This window comes from Dipodomys merriami, unplaced genomic scaffold, assembly GCF_024711535.1.
Source record: "Dipodomys merriami isolate MVZ:Mamm:240054 unplaced genomic scaffold, mDipMer1.0.p SCAF_328, whole genome shotgun sequence".
Lineage (NCBI taxonomy): Eukaryota > Metazoa > Chordata > Mammalia > Rodentia > Heteromyidae > Dipodomys > Dipodomys merriami.
Genome location: NW_027204804.1, coordinates 674,268 through 699,530, shown reverse-complemented (window position 1 = coordinate 699,530; position 25,263 = coordinate 674,268). Strand labels below are relative to the sequence as shown.

Below are 25,263 nucleotides of genomic sequence, written 5' to 3'. Positions count from 1 at the left end.
AGCGCTTGCCTTGCATGCCTGAGGCCCTGGGTTCGATTCCTCAGCACCACATAAGCAAAAAGAAAAAAGCCGGAAGTGGCGCTGTGGCTGCTCAAGTGGTAGAGCGCTAGCCTTGAGCTGAAGAACTGAGGGACAGCGCCCAGGCTCAGAGTTCAGGCCCCACGACTGGACCCAAAAAACAAACAAACAGACTTTCCTACCCTGGCTGGCTTTGAATCATGATCCTCAGATCTAGCCTCCTGAGTAGCTATCATTATAGTCGTAAGCCACCAGTGCCAAGCTCAGGCCAGGCTTTCTGACCCAGGCCAGAACAATGCTTTTGTCTAGTGCTCTGTTTTGGATTTCCATCTTTCCACCCTTCCCTAAAGTCTCTTTCCAGAGGGGTTTACCACAGCACCCCAGTTACAAGTGATGATTTTCTGTTTATTGCTCAAAAACAAAAATCCAGAAGCAAACAAAGGTGGAAAGATCGTGGGGAGACTGCGGGGGGAGGGGGAGGAGGGGAGGAAGAGGGTAGCCCTGGCCAGGCTCTCTCCCCTCATTTGTCTTCCGGCCCACCAATCAGGCATTAAGGAGGAGAGGGGCCCTCACAACTGAGGGGGACAGTAGAGCTGTTGGGGTCTCGGGGGGGAAGTTGAGAGACAGGGGCCCTGGGCTTCAGGGACCCCAAAGGTGGTAAGGGGGCTGAGTTTCCCTCCCAGGGTCCATAAGCCATTGGGCAGGGGGGTGAGGGGTGCCAGGCCCCTTGTTTGGCAATGGAGAAGAGGCAGCCTTGGGCGGCAGGATGCTGGTTTGTTTACTGTAGGCTCTTCAGGGCCATGAAGCCCCCTCATTGGGATAGGGAGACTATTTACACAGCAGGGGGGAGGGGAGTCAGGAGCCGGCCACCAGGTCCTGTGCTCCCCCACTGCCTTGGATGAGGAGGGGAGGGGTATTCTGGGTCCTGCAGCCTTCGTCTTGGGGTTCATATGGAAACTTCATATTCCCGCGTATCCTGGAGACAGAGAGATCAAGTCAGTTGCTGGAGTAAAGTGGAGGTAGTGAAGGCAGCAAATGGGAAGGGAGGCTTCCATAAGGAGGGAAAGACCCTATATTAAAGTAACTTTGGGGGACTGGGAAGGCGGCTCAGTGGTAGAGTGCTTGCCTCCCATGCATGAGGCCCTGGGTTCAATTCCTCAGTATCATATAAGCAGAAAAAGCTGGAAGTGATGCTGTGGCTCAAGTGGTAGAGTGCTAGCCTTCAGCTGAAGAGCTGAGGGACAGCGCCCAGGCCCAGAGTTCAGGCCCCATGACCAACCAAAAACAAAAATAATAAATAAAATAAAGTAACTTTGGTGAAGAGGGCTGAATCTGGCCAATGGCTATGTTTAGGTCATCAGATAGAATAAAAAATGGGCCAGGCTTTGGTAACTTATGCTTATGATCCTAGACACTTAGGAGGCTGAGATCTGAAGATCGACAAAGCCAGCCTAGGCAGGAAAGTCTGTGAGACTCTAATCTCCAATTCACCTCCAAAAAGTGGCTTCAAAAATGGAGCTGTGGCTCAAGTGGCGGAGCACCAGCCTTGAGAGAAAGCGCTAAGGGACAGTGTCCAGGCGCACATACACACACACACACACACACACACACACACACACACACACAGAGTCCGAATGACATATTTGATACTTGGATTTCTGGATTGAACTAGAAAAATCTCAAAATTGAGCTTAAGCATCCACTGTGGCAGCTGTGTCCTTAGACGGGACACATCTAATTTGCCATGCCTCCCCTCATTGTTCCCACATAGCTAAGTGAACCCACTGCTATGGCCTTCATGGGCAGCTGACTTTGCAATGACATGTTTTGAAGAGTCTGGGGTAACTGTGGTACTGTGGGAGGCAGGGAGGGGCTCACCCCAGCTTCATACAGTGGATTACTGAAGTCAGACTCCACAGTGATGGGACTGTAGGAGTGGGAGCCAGAGAAGCCAAAAAGGGATTTGCCTTGTAATCTGCAGAAGAGAGGAGACAGAATCTTCTCAGCAGGTAAGCCAGGAGACATGGTATTTGCCCCTGGTGGGCAGTTCCCCCAGTGGGGTACTTACTTGGTGTAATATACATAAACACCACTGCCAAGAATAATAACTAAGCTGAGGGGCAGCAGGATGGCCAGGGCGAGGTTTCCACCTTCCAGTTGCCGTGATGGGTCTGTGGTCTGCGTCACTGGGGAGGAGGAGGAGAAGAGACCAATGAGCCAAGGCTGGCCCAGTACTAGGCTCTCCCAGCCTCCTACCCTGGGCCCTGAACCCTAGGCCTCGCCCCTCTGGGGCCTGGCCTCACTGCCCCCGGCCTCTACTTTGCCCTCCCGACCTGGCCAGGCCTGGTCTCCACCTGTGGCCTCACTGACCTTCCAGTTTTCGGTTGTCCAGGAGCTCCTCATAGGCCACTGCAGGGAGAGGAGGGGGAGGGGGACGGGGTCTGAGCCAGGGAGGGAAGGAGGCCGGGGAGAGGGCCGGAGCCCGGTGGGGCTGGGCTGGATAGTCTGGTTCTCTCTGCACTTTGCTCAACCTAAACTAAACCTCCTCTTGGTGAGGACCAAGGACAGATAGGGCAGGGCCATCTCCTTCTTCCTCTACATCCCTAAGGGTTCAGTTCCTGGACAGTCTGAGCCAATCAGCTCATTAGGATTTGTCAAATAGGGAAACTGAGGCCTCTCCAGAGAAGACAAGGGGGCTTCCAAACCAAGGCCCCCTCTCCTACATGATGTAGTAGAGGGTATCTCTAGATATGCCTTGGAGGAAGAGAATCCATAGCACAGGAAGCCCCACAGGGTCACCCATTGGTCTCCAATTTTCTACCCAGCTTTCCCAGCCCTGTCCACTCGCTGGACCCTCCTGCCCTGTCCTTCTTGGGCACCTTTGCAGAGCGGGGGCTGGCTGGTCCACTGTGAGGGGTGGCCGGGCACACAGGTGATGGTGACCTCGCCGATAAGCTCAAAGCCCTCATAGCAGAAGAAGCGAAGAGACTCGCCCGCCTGGTAGTGATGCTTGTACAGTGTCTGGTAGCCATTCTCAGGGACGCCGGGGTTCAGGCATGGCTCGTACTTCACTGCAGGAAGGGGGCCAATCAGATGAGCAGGTGCAGTCCCGGGAGCCCATAGGCTCCTCCCCCAGCCCCTCCCATTCCTGAGGTGAGATATTCCCCTAGACTCACAGGCGCATTTGGGGACCCGGTCGCTCCACTTGGGTGTGCCTGTGTCCCGGCTGTAGCAGGTGAGCACAGCTGCGCCCTCCAGGCTGTATCCTGGCAGACAGCGGTACTGGACATGAGAGCCCACGGGGAAGCCGGCATCCGAGGTGGTGCGGTGGCCATTGGTGATCTCACCAGGGTCAGCACAAGTCACGACTGAGGGGGAAGAAGAAAAAGGTTGGGGGAGGGGAACGAGGCGCTTAAAGATCTCCTAGACACTTAGGATTTAGGGAGCGCTCTGAATTTGGGGCCAACTCCTCTCACAACTCCTTCCTGCCAACTCCTCAAAAGGAAGCAGACAAGAATGGAAAAATTCAATCTTTCAATTCAATGTGGTTTGTGTTTTAGGTTGTTTCTGGGAAACAGGGTGGGTTAGGCAACCCCCAGCTTCTTGTCCCGGGATAAAATTCAAAGTATTTTCATTGTTACACTAGAGTATACCAAGCCAGATTCCAGAAATGTCAGGCCAGTATAGCAGGCCTATGGGATCACAGCTGCTGGGGTGTGTGTGTGTGTGTGTGTGTGTGTGTGTGTGTGTGTGTGTGTGTGTGTGTGTGTGTGTGTGTGTGTGTGTGTGTGTGTGTGTGTGTGTGTGTGTGTGTGTGTGTGTGTGTGTGTGTGTGTGTGTGTGTGTGTGTGTGTACAGGCCTGTGTGCAAGCCAGTCCTGGGGCTTGAACTCAGGGCATGGGTGCTCTCCTCGAGCTTTTGTGCTCAAGCCTAGCACTCTATCACTTGAGCCACAGCTCCACGTCTGGCTTTCTTTGGAAGTTAATTGGAGAAAAGAGTCTCATGGACTTTCCTGCCTGGGGTTGGCTTTGAACCATGATCCTCAGATCTCAGCCTCTTGAGTAGCTAGGATGACAAGAATGAGCCACAAACTCCAGGCTCTTCCTTAGCTTTTTAACACAAGGCTGATGCTCTACCACTTGAACCAAACCTCCACTTTTGGATTTTTGCTGTTAATTGGAGATAAGAGTCTCACAGGCTTTCTTGCTCAAGCTGACTTTGAATCACAATCCTCAGATTTTGGCCTCCTGAGTAGTTAGGGTTATAGGCATGAGCCACCAGTGCCTGGCTGCCCTCTTTAGAGAAAGCCAGGAGCTGGGAATGTGGGTTAGTTGTAGAGTGCTTGTCTAGCATGCATAAAGCCCTGGGTTCCATTCCTCAGTACCACATACATAGAAAAAGCTGGAAGCGGCACTGTGACTCAAGTGGTAGCATGCTAACTTTGAGCAAAAGAAGCTCAGAGACAGTGCCCAGGCGTTGAGTTCAAGCCCCAGGACTGGCAAAAACCAACCAAATAAATAAAATAAATAAATAGAAGGTCAGCTCTCCTGTACTCTACATTCCTGCCATGCCCCAGACACTCTGTTCACATAGGTAGTAGGCATGTGAGCTTACGATGCTCTTGTGGATGATTATAATCATAGCCACTTATGTAGATAGACCTGGGCCTGGCACCCTGTTTAAAGTTTGAGAGGTATATTTAGCCCTGCTATGTCAAGAGATCAAGGCCTCTGGCTTTTCCCTTGCTCTGAGTTCTTCTGCCTCAGCCAGAGAGCAGCAGAGCTAGAACCTGCCCTGGGTCCTAGCCAAGAACACTGAACAGAGAGGTAAAGACCCAAGTCTCAGCTCACATCAGGCTCAGTCTATTTGTTCTGTGAAGACTTCCAGGGACAGGGAGCTGTGTCAACTATACACAATCTTTCTCTTGTCCAGCACAAAACTGGCTACCTGAAACTTCTCCCCATTGTGAGATGGTCCACTGCCACCAGTCCCAAGGGCCATGCAGAAGATCTACAACCACACACATCCTGTAACAGGCTCCCCCCCAAATCAGAAGAAGTGATGAGCTGCTACCCCCCACCCGGTTCTGCTCTTCTACAAGAGGTACCCCAACTCCTCCCAACTCCAGGAAATGTCCACACAACTGCTCTTCCAGCAGCACAGCCATGTACTTAGTGGCTCCTGATTCAGTTTATTCCTGGACCAGGCATCACCAGGTGCTGCGTGAAAAGCTCAGTTTGCGCCTCACAATCTCCCTATTTCCACTTCACCCATGAGGGAGTCAAGGCCCAGAGATGTTAAGTACCTTGACAGAAGTCACCCATTGATGGTTTATGTATCTGCCCCTCTCCCAGTTGTGTGTTTCATTAGGGCAAGGAGGGGCCTGAAACCTGGTCTCTAGAACTGGCCTTCAGTGACCTCATGAAAATTAGCCAAGCAGGGTGCCAGTGGCTCACACCTGTAATCCTAGCTACTCAGAAGGCTGAGATCTAAGGATCACAGTTCAAAGCCAGCCCAGACAAGGAAGTCTGAGAGACTCCCAGCTCCAATTAACCATCAAAAAGCTGGAAGTGGTGGTGTGGCTCATGTGGTAGAGTGCCAGCTTTGAGCCAAGAAGCTAAGGGACAGTATCTAGGCCCTAAGTTTGAGCCCTAGTTCTGGCACAAAAATAAATAAAAAGCCAAGTCCTCTGACAAGCTATGGCCCTAGCAAAGTGATTTCTAACAAGGTCAAGGATTGTGGACTGAAGAGTTTGGGTGGACTTAGAGCAGAATGAAGAATCAGTGATGCTAAGCCCAGTGGAGTCCCCTCCCCCCCCCAAAAAAAACCCCACCACAACAAAAACAAAACACTGGGAGTGGTGGGGCTCAAGACTCAGCAGAGGCGAGAACAGGAGACGTAGGGCCATGAAACCAAGAGATGGGACTCAGAGAAACATTGACCAGACCCTAAACCATAGAAAACAAGGGTGGACCCCAGAGATGAGAGCAGGGATCCAGAAAGGACAGGGTGAGGGTAGGACCAGAGGGAAACAAACCCAAAGGGCATAAGGGCAGGGCCTGAAGAAGAGCCAGGCAGGATCCAGAGCAAAGGGCTGGAACGCAGAACTGACCAGGGACCACAGGGACAGGCAAGGAAGGGAGGGAGGCAGGCCCCATGGGATGGAACCCCCCCCAGGGGACGGGGCGTGCAGACCCAGACAAGGTGGGGCCTGGCTCACTTTTTTGGCAGGCGGGAGGCGCGGCGCTCCAGGAGAGGTCCCACTGGCAGGTGAGGATGTCTGAGCCCAGCAGCTCGTAGCCCGGCTCGCACTGGTAAGTGAGCACGGTGCCCCGGATCAGGTCCCCGTGGGACGCCGTCCTCCAGCCCCACTCGGGGGGCGGCAGCTCGGGGCACGTGTCGTTCCTCGGGACCTCTGCAGGGGACACAGGGGACAGATCGGAAGCTGCCCTTGGCCTTGGGCGCCCTGGCAACTCGGGGGGGGGGCCCTTCTCTGGTACCTTTGAAGTGCAATACGAAGCCCTGGCCTAGGCCTGGATTGGGGGGCCCGGGCGGGGCCTGGAACTGCAGCGTGAGGTCCGGCCCGGAAGAGAGGAGGCGGCGGCGCGGCTGAGGTCCCCGCAGCTGGGCCAGGACTCGGGCACTGAGACCGTCCCCGTCGAACAGGGTCAGCATGTCCCCTTCCCGCACGTTCAAGCTGCGGGGAGACCCCAGGGTGAGTGTGGGCGGGGCTGATGCCGGCCCCTCCCACCCCAACTCTGCTCATTTCCCCCCACCAGCCAGCACTCGGCCCCGCCCCCAATCCTCCTCCCTCCGGAACGGCCCCGCCCCCGCCCCAGTTTTGACCAATCCCTGGATTTTTCTTCTATTCTAGCCCCACCCTTCTAGGCTCCACCTGTTCCACCCATTGCTCCTCTCTTCTGCTTCCCAGTCCCCCACCTTGCTCAATCCTGGGTCCACTCAATCTCCTCCTCCATGCTCTAGGAACATCCAAACCCAGCTTTAATCAGTCACAGACCGTGTTCTTCCCCCAGGGAACATGAGCCCTTTCTTGAGTTTCATCTGCTTTGGGGCCACGCCCACTCCGGGTTCTGTCCAATCACAGGACAGCCTCACACCAAATCATCTGGGGGATGGGGGTCTCCTTGCACCCACGCCCCAGCTTAGATGGTGGCAGCTGGGGCGAAGATATGTGGGAGCAGGAATCCCTGGAAAGCCCACCCAGGCCAGTCTCAGAAATCAGCAATGCCATAGTCCCTTGCTCAGGATACCTTTGAGGAAGGGGCTGTGTTACTCTTTTACTTGTTTAGGTTTCCTGGCTAACAAGTGATGGAACGTCGGTCTCCCATTCCCCTCCTGAACTCTTAGAGGCCTCTCTCACAAGATCATACATCTACCCAACTCTGCCTGGAATGCAGATGCACTCACACACCACACCCATTGCATCTTCTTCAGGACCCAAACATACATTTCAACTTGGAGCAAGATGCGCCTCTCTTCCTGGACATGCAGGATCCACATGCAGTCCTGGCTGGGGCTGTAGCTCTGGGGCCAGTCAGGAGAGAGGACCACACCAGCCGGCTCAGACAGCTCCCCTCCACACATGGCTAGGGCAGAAGAGGTGTCATTTTCAAGACCCCTGTGGAAGCTAAGTGACTCACGCCTGTAATGCTAGCTACTCAGGAGGCTGAGATCTGAGGATAGTGGATTGAAGTGAGTCTAGGCAGAAAAATCTGTGAGACTCTTATCTACACTAGAAAACCAGAAGTGGAGCTGTGGCTCAAGTGGTAGCACACTAACCTTGAGTGGAAAAGCTAAGGGACAGTGCCTGGGCCCTGAGTTCAAGCAAAAAAAAAAAAAGAAAGAAAGAAAGAAAGAAAAAAAGACCCACATAGCAGAAAATCTGCCTTGATCATGATTTTCATTATTTCCAAAGGAGGTACTAGGCTACCTTATATGTTTTCTGGTAGTGATAATCCTCCTATTTCTTGCCACATTTAGACTTCCTTGTGTCCAACAAAATCTTTTTTTTTTTTCTTTTTGCATCCTCAAGCCTTGTTCTTTTTCTTTCTTTCCTTTTTTCTTCCTTCTTTCCTTTCTTTCCTTCCCTCCCTCCCTCCCCCCTCTCTTTCTTTCTTTTTTTTGGGGGGGGTCCGGTTGTGGGGCCTGAACTCTGGGCCTGGGCGCTGTCCTTCAGCTCTTCAGCTCAAGGCAAGCGCTCTACCACTGAGCCACCTTCCCAGCCCTCTCTTCCTTTCTTCTTGTGTGCTTGCTGCTACTGGGGGTTAAACTCAAGGCTGGGTACTGTCCCTTAGCTTTTTCACTCAAGGCTGAAGTTCTAACTCTTGAGTCACACAGCTCCACTTCCAGCTTTTTTGTGTGGTTAATTGAAGATAAAGTCTCATAGACTTTCTTGCCCCAGCTCTTTCCAATTTCGAATCCTCCAATCTCAGTCTTCTGAGTAGCTATGACTACATGTATGAGCCATCTGCAGTTGGCTCTCAGCCCTCTTCTTAATTAACCCCACCCACCATCCATTTTACCCACCTAATCCATGATTTAGCTCTTGAAGACATTTTGGTTTTGTGACCTCTGAATTCAATAACAAGCCCCACCAATTATTCAGCTAAGAAAACAGTCTCTAAAGGGCAAGGATTTACCCAAGCTTTGGGTTTATTAGATTTGGATACACAGGTCTCTTCCTGAGTGGCAGGCTGTAGGCTGAGGATTTTGTGGAATGAATGTAGGGGGCTCACCTTTGCAGGCTGGCTCTGTGTCGTTCCAGTGGGGTTCTGTGGGATCCACACACTCGATGGCATTGGGAGGACCTGGGGGCTCCAGGGCATAGCCTGGGAGGCATGAGAAGGTGGCCAGTGCTCCTGGGCGGTACTCAGGGTCAGTGGTAGTGACATTGCCATGTGCCAGGAAAGGAGCAAAGCAGCGATCCTCCTCGAAGGCTAGGAAGAAGACAGTCATAAGAATTAGGCATTAGTGGGGCTGGGAATGGGGCTTAGTGGTAGAGTGCTTGCCTAGCAAACAGGAAGCCCTGGGTTTGATTCCTCAGTACCACATACACAGAAAAAGTTGGAAGTGATGCTGTAGTTCACAGGGTAGAGTGCTAACCTTGAGCAAAAGAGCTCAGGGAGAGTGCCCAGGCCAAGAGTTCAAGCCTCAGGACTAGTTAAAAAAAAAAAAAAAAAAAACAACTATTAGGCATTAGGACAGGCCTTACTCAGAAACCTCAAACTTGAGGAATATATTAAGGTGGTTATTTGGTGATTTTTTTTTTTTCGTCAAACATGGGGCTTGAACTCTGGGCCTGGGCGTTGTCCCTCAGCATTTCAGCTCAAGGCTAGTGTTCTACCACTTGAGTCACAGTGCCACTTCCCATTTTCTGGTGACTCATTGGAGATAAAAGTCTCTTGGACTTTCCTGCCTGGGCTGGCTTTGAACCATGATCCTCATATCTCAGCTTCCTGAGTAGCTAGGATTACAGGCGTGAGCCACCAGTGTCCAACTCGAGATGCTTATTTTCTTCTATTCTATTTGAGTTTTAACTTTTCAAGACAAGGTCTTAATATGTGTAGCCAAAGTAGCCTCTAATGGGAGATCTTCCCTAGTACTGAGATTACAGGAATAAACCATCATACCACTATACTTGGGCATAGCATAGTGAGCCTAACTGTAACCCCTGTAAGCAGAGAAAGGAGGATCCAGGGTTAAGGCTATTGGAACAAAGTTATCATGAGACTTAATCTATAAAATGAATTAAAAATAACAACAAAAAAGTACTGGGAGGATAGTTCTAGTAGTAGAGTGCTTATTAAGTAAGTGCCAGGCCCTGAATTAAAAAAAACAAAAACAAAAAACTCAGTGCTGATGGCTCACTCCTATAATCATAGCTACTCAGGAGGCTGAGACCTAAGGATTGCTGTTCAAAGCCAGCCTGGATAGCAGGATCCCTGTGTTCAAGCCCTAGGACCAGCACACACACACACACACACACACACACACACACACACACACACACACACACACACACACACACACACACACACACACACACACACACACACACACACACACACACCAATAACAACAGCAATGCATGGACATTCAAAACTGAGTGCCCTGAGCCTAGCACCTGTGGTTCACACCTATACTATAATCTTAGTACTCAGAAAGCTGATATCTGAAGATGGCAGTTTGAAGTCAGGCTGAGTAGGAAAGTCCATGAGTCTCTTATTTCCAATTAACAACCAGAAAACCGGAAGTGGCACTGTGACTCAAAGTGGTAGAACACTAACCCTGAGAAAAAGCTCAGGGACAGCACCCAGGCCCTAAGTTCAAGCCCCACAACCTACCAAAACAACCACCACCACCACCACAAAATCTGTATGCCTTTTGTGTTTAACTTACATTAAAAAGTTTCTCAAAACCCCAATACTTCTCATGTATTTCTGCTACCTGGCTGGCCTTAGGAGGGAAACCCCTAGGAAACACAGCTCCCATTCCAACCCCTATTCTACACAGACAAAAACAACAGCAGCCAAAAAAAAAACCTCTGGCTGGGGGGGGGGGGGGGGTCACCCAGCAGGCAATGGCAGAACTAGGTCTCCAGCCCAGATGGTTTGAATCCCAGCCACAGGCTCTTGGCTATAGACACGGCAAGGATGGGGGGCTGGGGAAGGATGCCTTTGGAGAGCTGCCTTGCGTAGGTGTGTTCTCTTCTCAAAAATAACAGTTGGGTTCTGATGAGCCACGATGTTGCTAGAACCCAAAATTGCAGCGAGTGCAGAAGCTGCTCAGTTTTTACTCAGAACTAAGTCAGCAGAAAAAAAAAAAAAAAATCACCACCAAAAAAAAAAAAAAAAAAGCCCTGAACATTTGTAAAACGTCTTAGTTTTTAGCTCCTTGATCACACATGAGCTATAAAACTACCAACTCTGAACACTTCCGGTTCTGACACAGAGGAGGAGCTTAGAGCTAATGGAGCAGCAGTGGTCCATATCTGTGGAAACCAGTCTCCTAACACAGGACTCTCCACTCTCAGAACCAATCTTTCACTGTATTTCTACAGATCTACTGGCCTATTTCACTTATGTCATTGAATCTAATAAGGTATCATGCCAAAGTCCTACCCACCCATGAGGGCCCAGCACCAATTGATTCAGACCAAAATCTAGCGCCTCTCACCTGTAATCACTTCCCTTTCTTCTTTGTTTTTCTCTTTGCTCCAGCCACAACAGCAGATACTTCTCTGTCTCCTTGGCCATGTTCACACTGATCCTTTCACCTGAGAAGCGCTCTCTCTCTCTCTCTCTCTCTCTCTCTCTCTCTCTCCAGTCATGGGGTTTGAAGTCAAGGCTTGGGCACTGTCCCTGAGCTTTTCTGCTCAAGGCTAGAGCCCTACCACTTTGAGTCACAGCTCTACTTCCAGTTTTCTGGTGGTTAATTGGAGATAAGAGTCTCATGGACTTTCCTGGCCAGGCTGACTTCGAACCATGATCCTCAGATATCAGCCTCCTGAGTAGCTAAGATTACAGGCATGTTGTTGTTTTTGGTGTTGGTACTGGGGCTTGAACTCAGGACCTCGAGCTCTTGCCGGGCATGTTTTGCTCAAGGTTAGTGCTCTATTGCTAGAGACACACCTTCACTTCCTGTTTTGTTGTTGTTGAAGAGAAGAATCTCATAGATTGGTGTGCTCCGTTTGGCTTCTAACCATGATCCTCAGATCTCAGCTTCCTGAGTAGCTAGGATTACAGTGTGAGTCATTAGCACTTAGCTTAGTCTTCCTAGTTTAAGTTTCTCAATTACCCTCCATCCTTTAAAGCCAAGTTTAAATGAGTTTTCTCACATGATTACTTTCTTTCACTCATCTAGCACCCTTTGGTCCTCCTGGTAACTGTATGCCTGTTTTCATTCTGGGAAATATGCCTACTCCCCTCCAATCTGTGCAGTTCAGTAGGGCCCACCAGGGATGGCCATATGATGCAAATCTGCCAATCATCACACACCAGCCTCTAGCCTCTGTGATTGGCTCAAGCACCTTAATTAAGCAGGTCAATGACAGCCTTTTGTGGCACTGTTGCCAATGCTCTCAGGAAAGATACCAGCTTTCCTTTCTCTGATGGAGTTACTAGGTCAGTGGTCTGTGAGTCTGCAACCAGGTCCATCACATAGGGAAAGCCTGCCTGAATGAAGTTAAAACACAGGAAAAACAACAACAACAACAACAACAGAAAGAGCTAGATGCCTGGTCCCCTGTTCAGACTCTGTACCTAGATCCAGCCAAACATGAAGCTTGATCCAAAACGCCTACCTCCACCAGGTACTACTAGTAATCCCATCTACTCCAGGAGGCTGAGGAATCAAAGCCAACCCAAGTAGGATAGTCACACGATCCTTATCTCCAATGAACCAGCAAAAAGCTGGAAATGGAGGTTTGGCTCAAATGGTAGAGCAGTTGAACAAACAAAAGCCAAATGAGTACTTGAGAGCTTGAGGCCCTAAATTCAAGCTCCTTGTTCTAATGTACATGCATGTGCATGTACACATGAGCATGCGCACACGTGCACACACACACATAAGCCTACCTTGGTGAATACTTCTATGAAGGGATCCTTCTAGTTAGGAGGTGGGGAGGAAAGTTAGATTGCAGGGATCCACCCCGGAGATGAACAGGGAGGAAGTTTGTGCTTCTGACAAGGCCTGGTGTCAGGAAGAGGGGAGAGTGGGGGGGCGGGGAAGTAGAACTGTTACCTTCAAATCGGAGGCTGAGCAGCAGGGGATTGGCAGGTGTCTCTGACAGCAGCTCCACGTAGAGGGACTGGGCGTCACTGATGAGACCACGTTCTGGGACATCATCCATATCAGAGTCATAGATCACAGGGGACAGAGGACTACCTCCCGAGCGCACCATCAGCCTGGGAGAGACAGTAGGATGGCCAGGAGTGTAATTACTCCATAGGCCAGTTGCCTGTTACCTGTTCAAGTAGCTTATCTTTATGGCTTTATTATCAAGCATTACTCATATGCCGTGTGTGTTTCTAAGCCCTTAACTCTTTTACCTCGTTTGATTTTTCACAAGGACTCTCGAGTCAAACATTGTCATTACCCATCATTTTCCGCATGAGGAGAAGATTAAGTCACTTGCTCACATCCACACAGCAAGTGATAATAGAGCTGGGATACTAGGTTGTTATATAAAGAAGGATAAGGATAAAGCAGGTGCTGGTAATCCTAGCTACTCAGGAGGCAGAGATCTGAGAATCACAGTTCAAAGCCAGCCCAGGCAGGAAAGTTTGTGAGACTCTTATCTACAATTAACCACCAAAAAGCCACAAGTGGAGCTGTGGATCAAATGGTAAAGTACCAGCCTAGACTGTCACACACACACACAAAGGATGGGGATGATGACAATAGCAAATGTTTTTACATGGCTTATCATGCTAAGTAAGCACCATGTACTTTATATATCTTTTTTTTTTTCCTTTGTTGGTCGTGGGGCCTGAACTCTGGGCCTGGGCACTGTCTCTCAGCTCTTCAGCTCAAGACTAGTGCTCTACCACTCGAGCCACAGCATCACTTTCGGCTTTTTCTGCTTATGTGTTGCTGAGGAATCGAACCAGGGCCTTATGCATGCAAGGCAAGCGCTCTACCACTGAGCCACCTTCCCAGCCCCAGTATTTTATATCTGTGTGTGTGTGTGTGTGTGTGTGTGTGTGTGTGTGTGTGTCCTAGGGCTTGAACTCAGGGCCCTGGCAATGCTCCTGAGCTTTTGTCCTCAAGGCTAGCACTCTACCACTTGAGCCACAGCGCCATTTCCAACTTTTTGGTAGTTAATTGGGGATAAACTTTCCTGCCTGGGCTGGCTTCAAACCATGATCCTCAGATCTCAGCCTCCTGAGTAGCTAGGCTTATAGACATGAATCACCCGCACACAACTCTACTTTATATATATATTAATGTGGCTATTAATTATACATCTAGAGAGGTACCATTGTCTCCATTGTATAGATAAGAGAGCGGAGACAGAGAGGCTAAGTGATCCCTCCAAGGTTGCACAGCTACATTTCCTAAGAAAGGGTCAGGAGTAAAGAAGGGTCCATCCCAAAACGATCTCACCATCCCACCGCAGCCTCTCTGTTTTCCCAATGACCTAAGGCTCAGATACTCACCGGTCATTGTCCTCATCCAGCGAGACCCTCTCGAAGTGCAGGTGTAGCCGGCGTCCTTCATCAGCTTCGATGACCCAGCGGCAGGTGAGGTTGGGCCCTGCAGCTCCCCCAGGCTCAGGAGACACAATGCGGCCCAGCGTAGCATTGTGGATGATGCCACCACAGGAGGCTGTGGACAGAAGAGGAAGGGATTAGAGTCAGCCCAAGGAGAGTTGTCATTGTCCTTGAGCTTCAGTTCCTCTCAGGCCCTTCTGCAGAATAGATGAATCTGTGAAAATAAATATTCCCCAGAGTAGACTCGCTTAGAAGGGAACTTCTGAGGTGTCCCATAACTGAACCTCTCAGATGGGAAATCTTCAGATGTACGTTTCCATAATGAAGATGTCACAGGATGGAGCAGCCACGGATGAAGACTCAAGATGGCGAACCATCAGACACAGACATTAGGAATGGTGACTCTCACATGAAAACCAGCAAGTAAGATATCCCCAGATGGAAATCACTGGAAGATGAAGACTGTCCAAGGCTGGAGCCCCTCAGGGTGAAAAGCTCCAATGGGAACCTCGCTGCTGGTGGCCCTGTAATCATAGCTACTCAGGAGGCTGAGATCAGAAGATCACAGTTTGAAGCCAGTCCAGGCAGGAAAATCTGTGAGACTCTTATCTCCAGTTAACCACCAAAATGCCACAGGTGTGGCTCAAGGGGCAAAATGTTAATCTTGAGCAAAAAAAGCTAAGGGACAGTGCCAAGGCCAAGTTCAAGCCCCAGTACCAGCACATGCGCGTGCGCCACACACACACACACACACACACACACACACACACACACACACACACACACACCATACACACACAGCTCTTTCAGAATGAAAACCACTGAGACAAGGGATTCCTGAGGAATGTCAGGAAACTTACCCACGCAGCTAGGAGGTTCACTGTTCCACGCTGGCCGGGTACCATTGAGGCAGATGAGAGTCTCCTCTCCTTGTAGCTGGTAGCCTGAGTCACAGTGGAATGTGGCAGTGCCACCCGGGTGCAGATCTGTCACGCTCACATCCCCATGGGTTGGCCGGGGAGGAAAGCCACAGCTCAAGAGATAGGCTGGATTGGATAGAGCAGGGAGAAGAAGGACTTGTCCCATGTGATATTCTCATACCAGTCCCTATTATTTTCTATTTCTTTCCATCCCTGAGGTAAGAGAACCAAAAGGTGCTAAACTGGAGAGTACACTAAAGAATAAAATTTCCTGCCAGGCACAAGTGGCTCATGCCTGTAATCCTAGCTACTGGGGAGGCTGAGATTTGAGGATCACAGTTCAAAGCCAGTCCAAGCAGGAAATCCTGTGACTTGCCTACAATGAACCACCAGAAGACTAGAAGTGGAGCTATGGCTCAAAGTGGTCAAGCACTAGCCTCAAGGACAAAAGCTCAGGGACTGTGCTTAGGACCTGAGTTCAAGCCCCACGACTGGAAAATAAAAAGAGTTCAATTAGAAGCCAGTGCAGGCAAAGTTTGAGAGACCCTCTCAACCATAAGCTCAACAGAAAATTCTGGGCTTGATGGTACATGCCTGTCATCCCACTCTATCAGGAAGAATAAATAGGAGGATGCCTGTCCAAACTTGTCTGGTCAAAAAGCCAGACTCTATCTCAAAAATAACCAGAGCAAAGGGTTAGAAGTATGATGTAAGTATGAAAACAACAACAACAACAAAAGAATGCAAGCTCCCACCTATGGTTCAGGCTTTAATCCTGGCTACTTAGGATTAATGTTCCAAACCAACCCAAGCAGACAAATCCGTGAGACTCTTTTTTTTTTTTTTTTTTTTTTTGTCGGTCGTGGGGCTTGAACTCTGGGCCTGGGCGCTGTCCCTCAGCTCTTCAGCTCAAGGCGAGCGCTCTACCACTTGAGCTACAGCGCCACTTCCGGTTTTCTGGTGGTTTATTGGAGATAGGAGTCTCACGGTCTCTCCTGCCCGGGCTGGCTTTGAACCGCGATCCTCAGATCTCAGCCTCCTGAGTAGCTAGGATTACAGGCGTGAGCCACCAGCGCCCGGCCCGTGAGACTCTTAATTCTAACTAACCAGAGAAAAGCTAGAAGTGGAGGTGTGAATCAAGTGGCAGAGTGCCAGTCTTGAACAAAAAAGCCAAGCAAGAATGCAAGGCCTTGAATTCAAGCCCCAGTACTGGTACACACACACACACACACACACACACACACACACAAACGAATAAAATCTTGAGCTCCTTATAATTTACTGTCATAAAAAGGTAATTTCCTCTAGTCTGTGACTTACCCACTTTGGTCTTTATTTTACAAATGATGTGTCTGAGGAAGTTATTCTAAACCCTTCTACTTGTTGGCTATGTGACCTCAGACAAATCAATTGACTAACCTGAACTCAGTGACATAATTGTCATTACTATGAGGCAGAGCCAATAATTGAGCAAGTGACTTCACACCAAGGGAGTCTCTTAGTCATCACTGGCAAAAGAAAAAGTCCTATCAGCAAGGATTGAACATTAAATAAAAATGTGCAAATCATCCAGCACATAGAAACTGTTCAGATGTTAACCACCTACCCCTCGGCTTCAGTTACCCATGATTGGGTATCAGAGACTTGGGAGGTTGATTTCTGACATGACAGTAACTTTGCAGGTGGCTGAGTCTTTTCCTTCCACTGAGAGACAGAGCTGGCAATGGCCAGTCCCAGAATTGCTACGAGTGGCTGGTAAAAAGGCTTTGTATAGGATGGGCGCTGGTGGCTCACGCCTGTAATCCTAGCTACTCAGAAGACTGAGATCAAGGATCGTGGTTCAAAGCCAACCTGGGCAAGAAAGTCCGTGAGACTCATCTCTAATTAACCACCAGAAAACCAGAAGTAGCACTGTGCTCAAGCGGTAGAGCACTCGCCTTGAGCTGAAGAGCTGAGGGGTAGTGCCCAGGTCCAGAGTTCAAGCCTCATGACCGAACCCCCCCCCAAAAAAAAAAAAGGCTTTGTTGGTTGTGGGGCTTGAACTATAGCCCTGGGCGCTGTCCCTCAGCTCTTTCAGCTCAAGGCTAACACTCCACCACTTGAGCCACAGGGCCACTTCCACAAAACCACTTGGCTTTGTACAGAGCCACGTTTGCTGGAGTTAGCTTAGGAGTGATGGAGCTTTAGGTCACTCAGAGGAACTAATGAGGCCATTCTGGACTAGAGACAGCAGTTAGAGTAGATTGGAAAGGATTTAAACAAGGTCTTGGTCCCAACGGTGCCTGCACAGTATCTACAGGAACCGTAAAGCAGGGAAAATACAGGCAGGTAATGAAGGCCAACTTATGCAAGAGCCCTGCTTCCCAAATGTTCTACTTAGTCTAAAGAGTCCTATTTTTAATGCCCTGGAGAAGTGATTGCTTAAAGGAGCCCATAAAAGCCTATTTGTGTGTGTGTGTGTGTGTGTGTGTGTGTTTGTGTGTGTGTGTGTGTGTGTGTGTACTAGGGCTTGAACTCAGCATCACTCACTCCTGCTTCACTTTTTCACCCTTTACCACTTGAGTAACACCTCTATTTCAGCCTTTTGCTGCATAATTGGAGATAAGCGTCTCATGGACTTTACTGCCCAGGCTGGCTTTGAATCGGGATCCTCAGTTCTCAGCCTCCCGAGTAGGATTACAGGTGTGAGTCACTGGCACCCAGCAGGAAGCCATTTTTTTTTTTTTGGTAATATCTTAAGTCCAGCCCTTCACCTCCAGGCCTGCAAGGCATATGGGACCCCAATAATCAGGTCTGTGCCACCAAGTGCATGCCCTCAGTCTCTCTAACACATAGATGCTTCTACCTTGCACAATATACCCCTGGGGCAGGGCTTCAGCCGAGGCCTCAGGAGAGGCTGGAAAGGAGAGGGGGAAGGATGCAGGCTTTGTCCTGGATAAGATGCTCATGGTGTCAGGGGTCAGCCAAGCTCACAAAAGGGGCAGGGTGCATGAAGCCAAGCAAAACCAGGAAGTGATGTGAGAAACACTGGCCCAACCTACATTTCCTGTCTGTTTCCAAAACAACTAGGGGGGGACCTTGGAGAAGAGAGCAGTGTCTGCCTTGGGGACATTGCTGAGCTCTTTGCCTAGTGCACACATGTGCTGTAACATATACATGCACCATGGGAAGGTTCCCGAACATACAAGTTAGCACTGTGGGTGGCTGCTTGTGAATGCAATCATAAATGATACATTCCCCTCTCATTTGATCCTCCAAGGTCGGAAGGATCTTTCAAAGTCAAAAATCTGGGATTGTCATCTCCCTGCTCAAAGCATTTCAAATATCTCCATTTTGCCTGCACATTAGAGTAGCTTGTACTCTTTGCTGGGAGAGATAGGAGATTTTACAATCTGAATCCCACTGTCATTTCCCCCGGACCTCAGAGGCTTGGCCTCTGAGCTTACCTCCCCACCCCCCCTCCACCATCTGTGTTTTGACTGTAATAGTAATGACTGACACTTTTGAGCTCTCAATAAGTAATAGACAGTTTTGAACCGTCAACTCATTTGCTCTTCCTGACAATGCCATGTAGTTTGTATTATAATCCTTCTTTTTTGTGCCAGAACTGGGGCTGGAGTTGAGAACCTGGATACTGTCCTTTAGTTGTTTTCCTTCAAGGCTGGCACTTTGCCACTTGAGCCAGTTTCACTTCTGGCCTTTCGATGGATAATTAGAGATACGAGTCTCACAAATGTGTCAGTCCTGACTGCCTTCCAACCTCAACCCTCAGACCTCAGGCTCTTGAGTAGCTAGGATTATAGGCAGGAGCCACTGGTGCCTGGTAAGACCCTCGGTTTCAAATGGGATCATGTTTCAAAATGGGACCCTGAGGTATAGAAAAGTTTAGCAAGACGGGTGCCAGTGGCTCAGACCTAAAATCCTAGCTACTCAGGAAGCTGAGATCTGAGTATCACGGTTCAAAGCCAGCCCAGGCAGGAAAGTCATGAGACTCTTATCGCCAATAAACCACTAGGAAACTAGAAGTGGCGCTGTGGCTCAAGTGGTAGAGCACTGAAGAGCACAGGGACAGCGCCCAGGCCCAGAGTTCAAGCCCTACGACCAACAAAAAAAAAAAAAAAAAGGTTTAGCAAATCAGTAGGATAGTTGCATGTTGAATGACTTAATCTACTCTAAGGTCACATTTTCTTTCCTCTCTGGGTCTTGGTATATGTTTTTTTTCCATCCAGCTAGACAGCTGCCTTCCCCTTTTGCTTCCTCCCACGTTTTCCCCAGCCTAACTCATCCTTTAGGTCTCAGTTTACTCATCACCTCCCAAGAAGGTGTCTCCATATTCCTCCGAAGAAATTTAGGTCCCTTTTGATCATTGTTATCCCTGCCTAAGATCCTTCCATCATTGGCCTTATCTCACTGAATTATAACCATCTCAATTACTTGTCAGTGTAAGGTCCACAAGGGAAGGCCTAGCAGGCACCTCCCCGTCCTTAAGTCTCCGCCCAGTACCTGTGTTACCTAGGTAACTGGCACACCTGGAGGTAGTTACCTGCCCCCTCTCTGAGGTCACATCCTGGAACGCCCCTCCCCCGCCCCCATCACACCTCCCATCAGATCATGGGAGGGTCTGAAGTCACATCTGCATCTGATGTGGCCACCTGGCCACACCTTCTCCCTGACCCTTCCCTAGAGAAGCCCAGACTAAGTGGCCTCCCACCCCTTCAGCCACGTACCATGCATGCACAGCAGGGCAGCAGTTCAGAAATACACTGCTCTTTCCTGCCTGAATACCACGCAATGTTCTCTTCATCGGCTACCTAATTAAACCTAACAGTTTGTACAACCTAGATTCTGAGATCCTTCAAGTAGGATTTATACCAGGCACATGCATTCTTTTTTTCTTTTTGCCAGTCCTGGAGCCTGAATCCTGGGCCTGGGCACTGTCCCTCAGCTTTTCAGCTCAAGGCTAGTGCTCTACCACTTGAGCCACAGGGCCACTTCTGGCTTTATCTGTTATATGGTAATGAGGAATTGAACCCAGGGCCTCATGCATGCAAGGTAAGCACTCTACCACTGAGCCACCTTCCCAGCCCCACATGCATCCTCATCCCAAAAGCTAACTCAGGCCCTGCTATGAAGTAGCACTCAGTGGACATTGGTTGGTATCTAGACATAGGTCTGTTACGATGAGTGTGTACAGCCTCTTCAGAGGATCTTGTCTCCAGGGTCCCAGTCGAGAGGAAGTCCCCCTCAGTACCCTATGTTTAGAAGACCCTTGAAAATGTGCCCTGTGCCCAATGTGGTCCCTGCCCTTCCACCAACACTTCAGACTCCTCACCCTGATAGTGGATCCTGAAGCCACCACCCCTGGGAACCCGTGGGCTCTGGAAGTGCAGAAGCAGCCGGTTGGTTGGGCTTCGAAGGACCTGTCCTTCTCCTAGCATGGAAGAGTTGGCCAGGAGTCGGGGGGCCAAGCCTGGGGACCCTCCACCAGCCAGCACCAGGAGCTCCTCCTCCTGAGATAGGTTCAGTGTCTGCACCTAGAGAAAGCAGATGTAGACCAAGGCCCGTGAGTAGGATGGCAGCTCCTAACCCAGCCTTATCTGCCCTTCTTTTTTTGTTCTTGTTTTTTCTGTTATAGCAGCCCCCAAACCACAAGGATATCACCCCATGAGGTAGAACTCTAGGGGAGTTCTTGAGAACCTCAGAATTGGAAAACAGGCTCATATGAGTTACAAAACAGGTCCCCTGGTCCCCAAAGGAAAGGGCTTGGAAATTTTGCATGGCCACATGTTTTAGGTTCGGTTACCTGGATTTCAATGCCATAGCCAGGGTAGACATGGATGCTGTAAGTACAGTCCAGGAGTCCCAAGGTGCGGCTGCTGGTGCTTCCCAAATCTGGAGATTCCACGTACCCTTCACCCTCGGAGATGTTGTTATTACACAGAACTAAAGAGATACAAGTGGTTGGGATTGTGTGCTTGTCCTCCTAATCCAAGCAACTTCAGAGGTCTTCAACTGAATTCTCTCAGTACACCCCCTCCCATTGCCACCAATCTTTTTTTTTTTTTGTCAGTTGTGGGGCTAGAACTCTGGGCCTGGGTCCTGTCCCTCAGCTCTTCAGCTCAAGGTGAGTGCTCTACCACTTGAGCCACAGTGCCACTTCCAGTTTTTTAGTGGTTTATTGGAGATAAGAGTCTTATGGATGCTGGGAAGGTGCTCAGTGGTAGAGCGCTTGCCTCCCATGCATGAGGCCCTGGGTTCGATTCCTCAGCACCACGTAAGCAGAAAAAGCTGGAAGTGGCGCTGTGGCTCATAGTAGAGCACTAGCCTTGAGCTCAAGAGCTGAGGGACAGCGCCCAGGCCCAGAGTTCAGACCTCACGACCGGCAAAAAAAAAAAAAAAAAAAAAAAGTCTCATGGACTTTTCTGCCCAGGCTGGTTTTGACCCATGATCTTCAGATCTCAGACTCCTGAGTAGCTAGGATTACAGGCGTGAGCCAACGGCAGCGGCTTGCCACCAATCTCATTCCAATGTTTTCTCTCCTTGTACTGAGAATGCTCTTTCCCAATTGTGATGAAGATAAAGCCCAACCGAAGGCATTTGGTACTCAACAGTGTCTTTAACTGCTGGCCTTTATTATTATTCAGTGTGCTATTTTTTTCTTTTTTCCTGTCCTGGGGCTTGAACTCTGGACCTAGGCACCATCCTTGAGCTTTTTTTGCCTCAAGGTTCTCTACCACTTGAACCACAGCACCACTACCAGCTTTTTTTGAGTAGGTTACTGGAAGATGAGTCTCATGGACTTTCTTCTCCAGGCTGGCTTCAAACCCCAATTCTCAGATCTCAGCCTCCTGCTAGGATTTACAAGCTTGAGCCACTGGCACCCAGCTTAAGTATTACTACTATTAAGTGTTACTAATTTTTTTTTTTTTTTGGTCTGTCCCAGGGCTTGAACTGAGGGCAGGGTATTGTCCCTGAGCTTTTTTGCTCAAGGCTAGCACTCTACTATGTTGAGCCACAGTTCCACTTCTGGCTTTTTGGTGGTTAATTGGAGATAAGAGTCTCATGGATTTTCCTGCCTGGGCTGGCTTCTAATCATGATCCTCAGAGCTCAGCCTCCTGAGTAGCTGGGATTACAGGCCTGAGTCACCAGCATCCCGCAGGTGTTAGGGCTCCTTCTAGATGTTCTAGACAGCCTCTTCCCCCCAGCACCCTCTTCTTTCCATCACCTCACCTGGGCTGGTGACTGTAGTGGTGACGGTTGTCGTGGTGATGATGGTGGTAGTGGTCTCCTCTTCTCCACCTTCAGGACCCAGGGGTGGGACTGGGGAAGCAGGGCCAGGCAGGGGTGGAGCTGTAGTTCCCGGGGGTGGAGTCAGCAGCTCAGGGGCCGTGGGACCTGCTCCCCTGACCCCCTTAGGAGTTACAGCTGTTGTCAGAGGCCCTGTGGCTGGCTCAGTGGCTCGTGGCAGGGAGGGTGCTGTAAGAGTCTGGCCGGCTGGAGGAGTGGCTAGTGTGGGGTCTGGATCGGATCCTGGGACAGTACAAGGGAAGTCAGGGCACCAGTGCAGCAAATTGGTCAATAGGGGTGGGAAGCAAGACAGAGAGAAATAGAGGGTTTCCCCACAATCCCCAGAGACCTCCCCACAAGGTGCAAGTCCCCACCTCTCCTTTCCCCACTTCCTTCCAAGCTTTTGCATCCAGATCATCCCCTCCACACAGTCCCCTTCCACTTCTTCCTATCCCTTACACAGATCTAGCTCCCCCCTCCCTCTGCCACGATCCCTTTTTCTCTCTTCTGTCTTGCTTTCTCTGAATCCATTTCTCTTAATTCTCTGATTTCCATTCGGTCTGTCTTCCCTATTTTAGTCTCTAGTTCTCTGCATTCCCACCCATCTTTCTGGGTGCCTTTTCTATGTCTTTTAATCTATCCTGACTCTGTTTCTCTCATGGTTTGTTCTCAGATTTGAGTCTGTCTCCATTTGCCACTCTCTGAATTTCACTGGCCTTCCTGTTTGCAGTCTCTTTCCTCTCCTCCAGCCTATCTTCCCATTTCTCTGAGCCGGTGTCTCTCCCTCTCCCTCTAAGCCACTCCTGACACTTTGGGAGCCTCACCTGGCAAGTAGGCCATCTCTGGGCCCTTCCTCAGCAGGGCCCCGTGAAGCAGCTCAGCCAGGGCCTCAGAGGCCTCTGTGGGAGTCTCACTTCCAGGTTCTGGCAGTGTTTCCTCATCCTTCAGGGGTAGACCTAGAGGGTGAACTCCGGTGAGCCTCTCCGCTCCCCTGACATCCATTCCTTCTCTATAGACAGCTTTTCCAGAGTATTTCTCCCCTTCTCAGCTGGGCCTGAGGGTCCCAAGCTGGGCTGAGAGCCAAGATCGGAAGTGAGGCTCTAGAGGCCCCTCATCCTCTCACACCCCCAAGCCTGGGCTCTGTGGGCCTCCAGCAAGCACTTTAATTCTTACAAACCTTGGACAGCACCAGCAGGGTGGGGCAGGAGCTCTGCCACTGACTTCCTGTTCATCTCCCCAACCCCGGGGCACTGCAGAGGGTCCAGCAATGTCTTCCAGTAGTCCTTGCTTCCGCAGTGCCCATCTTTCTCTCTGGGTTTCTATCTCTGCAGTGTAGTGCGCTCTCTCTCTCTCTCTCTCTCTCTCTCTCTCTCTCTCTCTCTCTCTCTCTCTCTCTCTCTCTCTCTCTCTCATTCTCTGCAGTCTGCTCCCTTCGCTAGAGTCTGGCTAGGGGTCAGAGTGGAGTGGGGGACTGAATATCTGGTCTCTAGCCCCGCCTCTGTTCATCTGTCTTTGTCCATATGTCCAAGAACATTTGTGTGTGCAGTGCCTGGCGTCTCTCCCGGCACCTCCATCTCCCACCCAGGTACCCTGCGTGCTTCTGCCGCCTCCGCAGACACCCTCCCCCCAACTCCCCCAGCCCTCCTTCCCAGATTTCATCCCTAACACGCAGCTAAAAGTTATCCTCTTTCATTACTGTAGCTTCTCAAATTGGGAGTTGAGGGGTTTTAGGCACAAACCCCAAAGCTCTGCTTTGCTCCCTTACCAGTCAACTGTACCCTCCCCTCCCCCATAAGCTCAGAAGACCCAGGATGCTCAGAGAAAGACCCGTAGGGGCCTGCCCACCCCCCCCCTCCAATGTCCTTACCCTGAATCCAGGGACAGCTCAGCAGAATTAGGAACAGCAGCTGGGAAGGCGGTGGGTGCTGGGTCTTGGGAGTCCCCATGGCGACTCACCCCAATTTCTCTCCTCTGTGCCTCTCCTGAATAATATAGCTGTCACTTTTTCCTCCTCCGTGTCCTTTTATCTTTCCCTTTAATTTTGTTTTCCTGCTAGAGGTCAGCAGAGGAAGGCAATGTTTCTGCCCTCTCGGGATGGAGGCGCAGAATTGGGCTAGGGATTGCCCGGAGTCCACCCCCTTTGCTCAATCTCGGTCTTCCGCTCCGGGATCTGTGGTAGAGGGGGGCGCGGCTCCGGCTGCAGGGGGTGGGGCCGAGAGGGCCGAAGGTTACCCTCGGGTTCGAGTGCCTGGATCCATCAGGCTGGCTGGCTACTAAGCCAGGGGAGCGGGGAGAGGGAAGATCGCTTCCGGGGGGCCTAGGGTGGGGTCTCAGGATCGGGAAGGTCCCTGCTGAGCTCTAGCCCGGCTCGTCGCGGAGGGGAAGGGGTTGCGGAACCCGGGGAGCCTAAGCTCGGGCACTGGGGCTGCGGGAGGGAGAAGCTGAGAAAGGTGTCGAGCCCACGTCAGATCCTGGGGACGGGCGAAAGGAGGGGCTTGGGATGTATTTGCGGAGGAGGGAGGAGAAGGAAGTGCAGATGGAGGAAGGAGGGATCAGGAGCCAGGACCGTAATCCTCACTCCCGCGGCCCCTAGGGGAGCCAAAGGAAACTCTGGTCCCAGCCGTCATTAGGCTCCCCTCCCCCACGCCATTCCAGCACATCTGGAATCTGAATCTCCTCTTCCCCTCCGAGGGGCGGCTCAGCTTTGGCTCGAGCCCTGCTTGGTCCCCAATATGTCCTCTGTCCGTATCCGGACCCCCCGCGGGACTTCCCTTTGCCTTTTCCCCGAAGCTCAGGTGGAACT

At 50.5% G+C, this 25,263-nt stretch overlaps 1 protein-coding gene across 2 annotated transcripts; it reads right to left on the bottom strand.

The window, feature by feature from the left end:
• Positions 1–386: 386 nt before the first annotated feature.
• LOC138841738 (seizure 6-like protein 2) lies at positions 387–24,944 on the bottom strand. Of its 2 annotated transcripts, XM_070042592.1 has the most exons (18): positions 24,328–24,944; positions 23,285–23,416; positions 22,404–22,703; positions 20,976–21,115; positions 20,505–20,706; positions 15,113–15,298; positions 14,199–14,367; positions 12,781–12,944; positions 8,775–8,975; positions 7,487–7,625; positions 6,519–6,715; positions 6,239–6,433; positions 3,195–3,386; positions 2,898–3,089; positions 2,389–2,427; positions 2,087–2,204; positions 1,897–1,993; positions 387–994 (listed from the first exon to the last, which is right to left on the bottom strand). In XM_070042592.1, exons 1-18 carry the CDS (start codon positions 24,404–24,406, stop codon positions 965–967), a joined length of 2,772 nt encoding a protein of 923 aa, XP_069898693.1. In that variant the 5' UTR covers positions 24,407–24,944; the 3' UTR covers positions 387–964. The 2 variants fall into 2 exon arrangements, with proteins under 2 accessions (XP_069898693.1, XP_069898695.1); XM_070042594.1 differs by lacking the exon at positions 2,389–2,427 and having other exon boundaries at positions 388–994; positions 24,328–24,943.
• Between the last annotated feature and the right edge of the window lie 319 nt (positions 24,945–25,263).

Excerpts from the sequence above, each read along its gene's own strand:
- LOC138841738 (XM_070042592.1), bottom strand. The coding sequence starts at position 24,406 with ATGGGGACTCCCAAGACCCAGCACCCACCGCCTTCCCAGCTGCTGTTC. Across the intron at positions 7,626-8,774 it reads CACAGAGCCAGCCTGCAAAG|CCATGTGTGGAGGGGAGCTG; the intron begins GTGAGCCCCCTA and ends CTTCTGCCCTAG. Across the intron at positions 3,090-3,194 it reads CCGGGTCCCCAAATGCGCCT|TGAAGTACGAGCCATGCCTG; the intron begins GTGAGTCTAGGG and ends CCCTTCCTGCAG.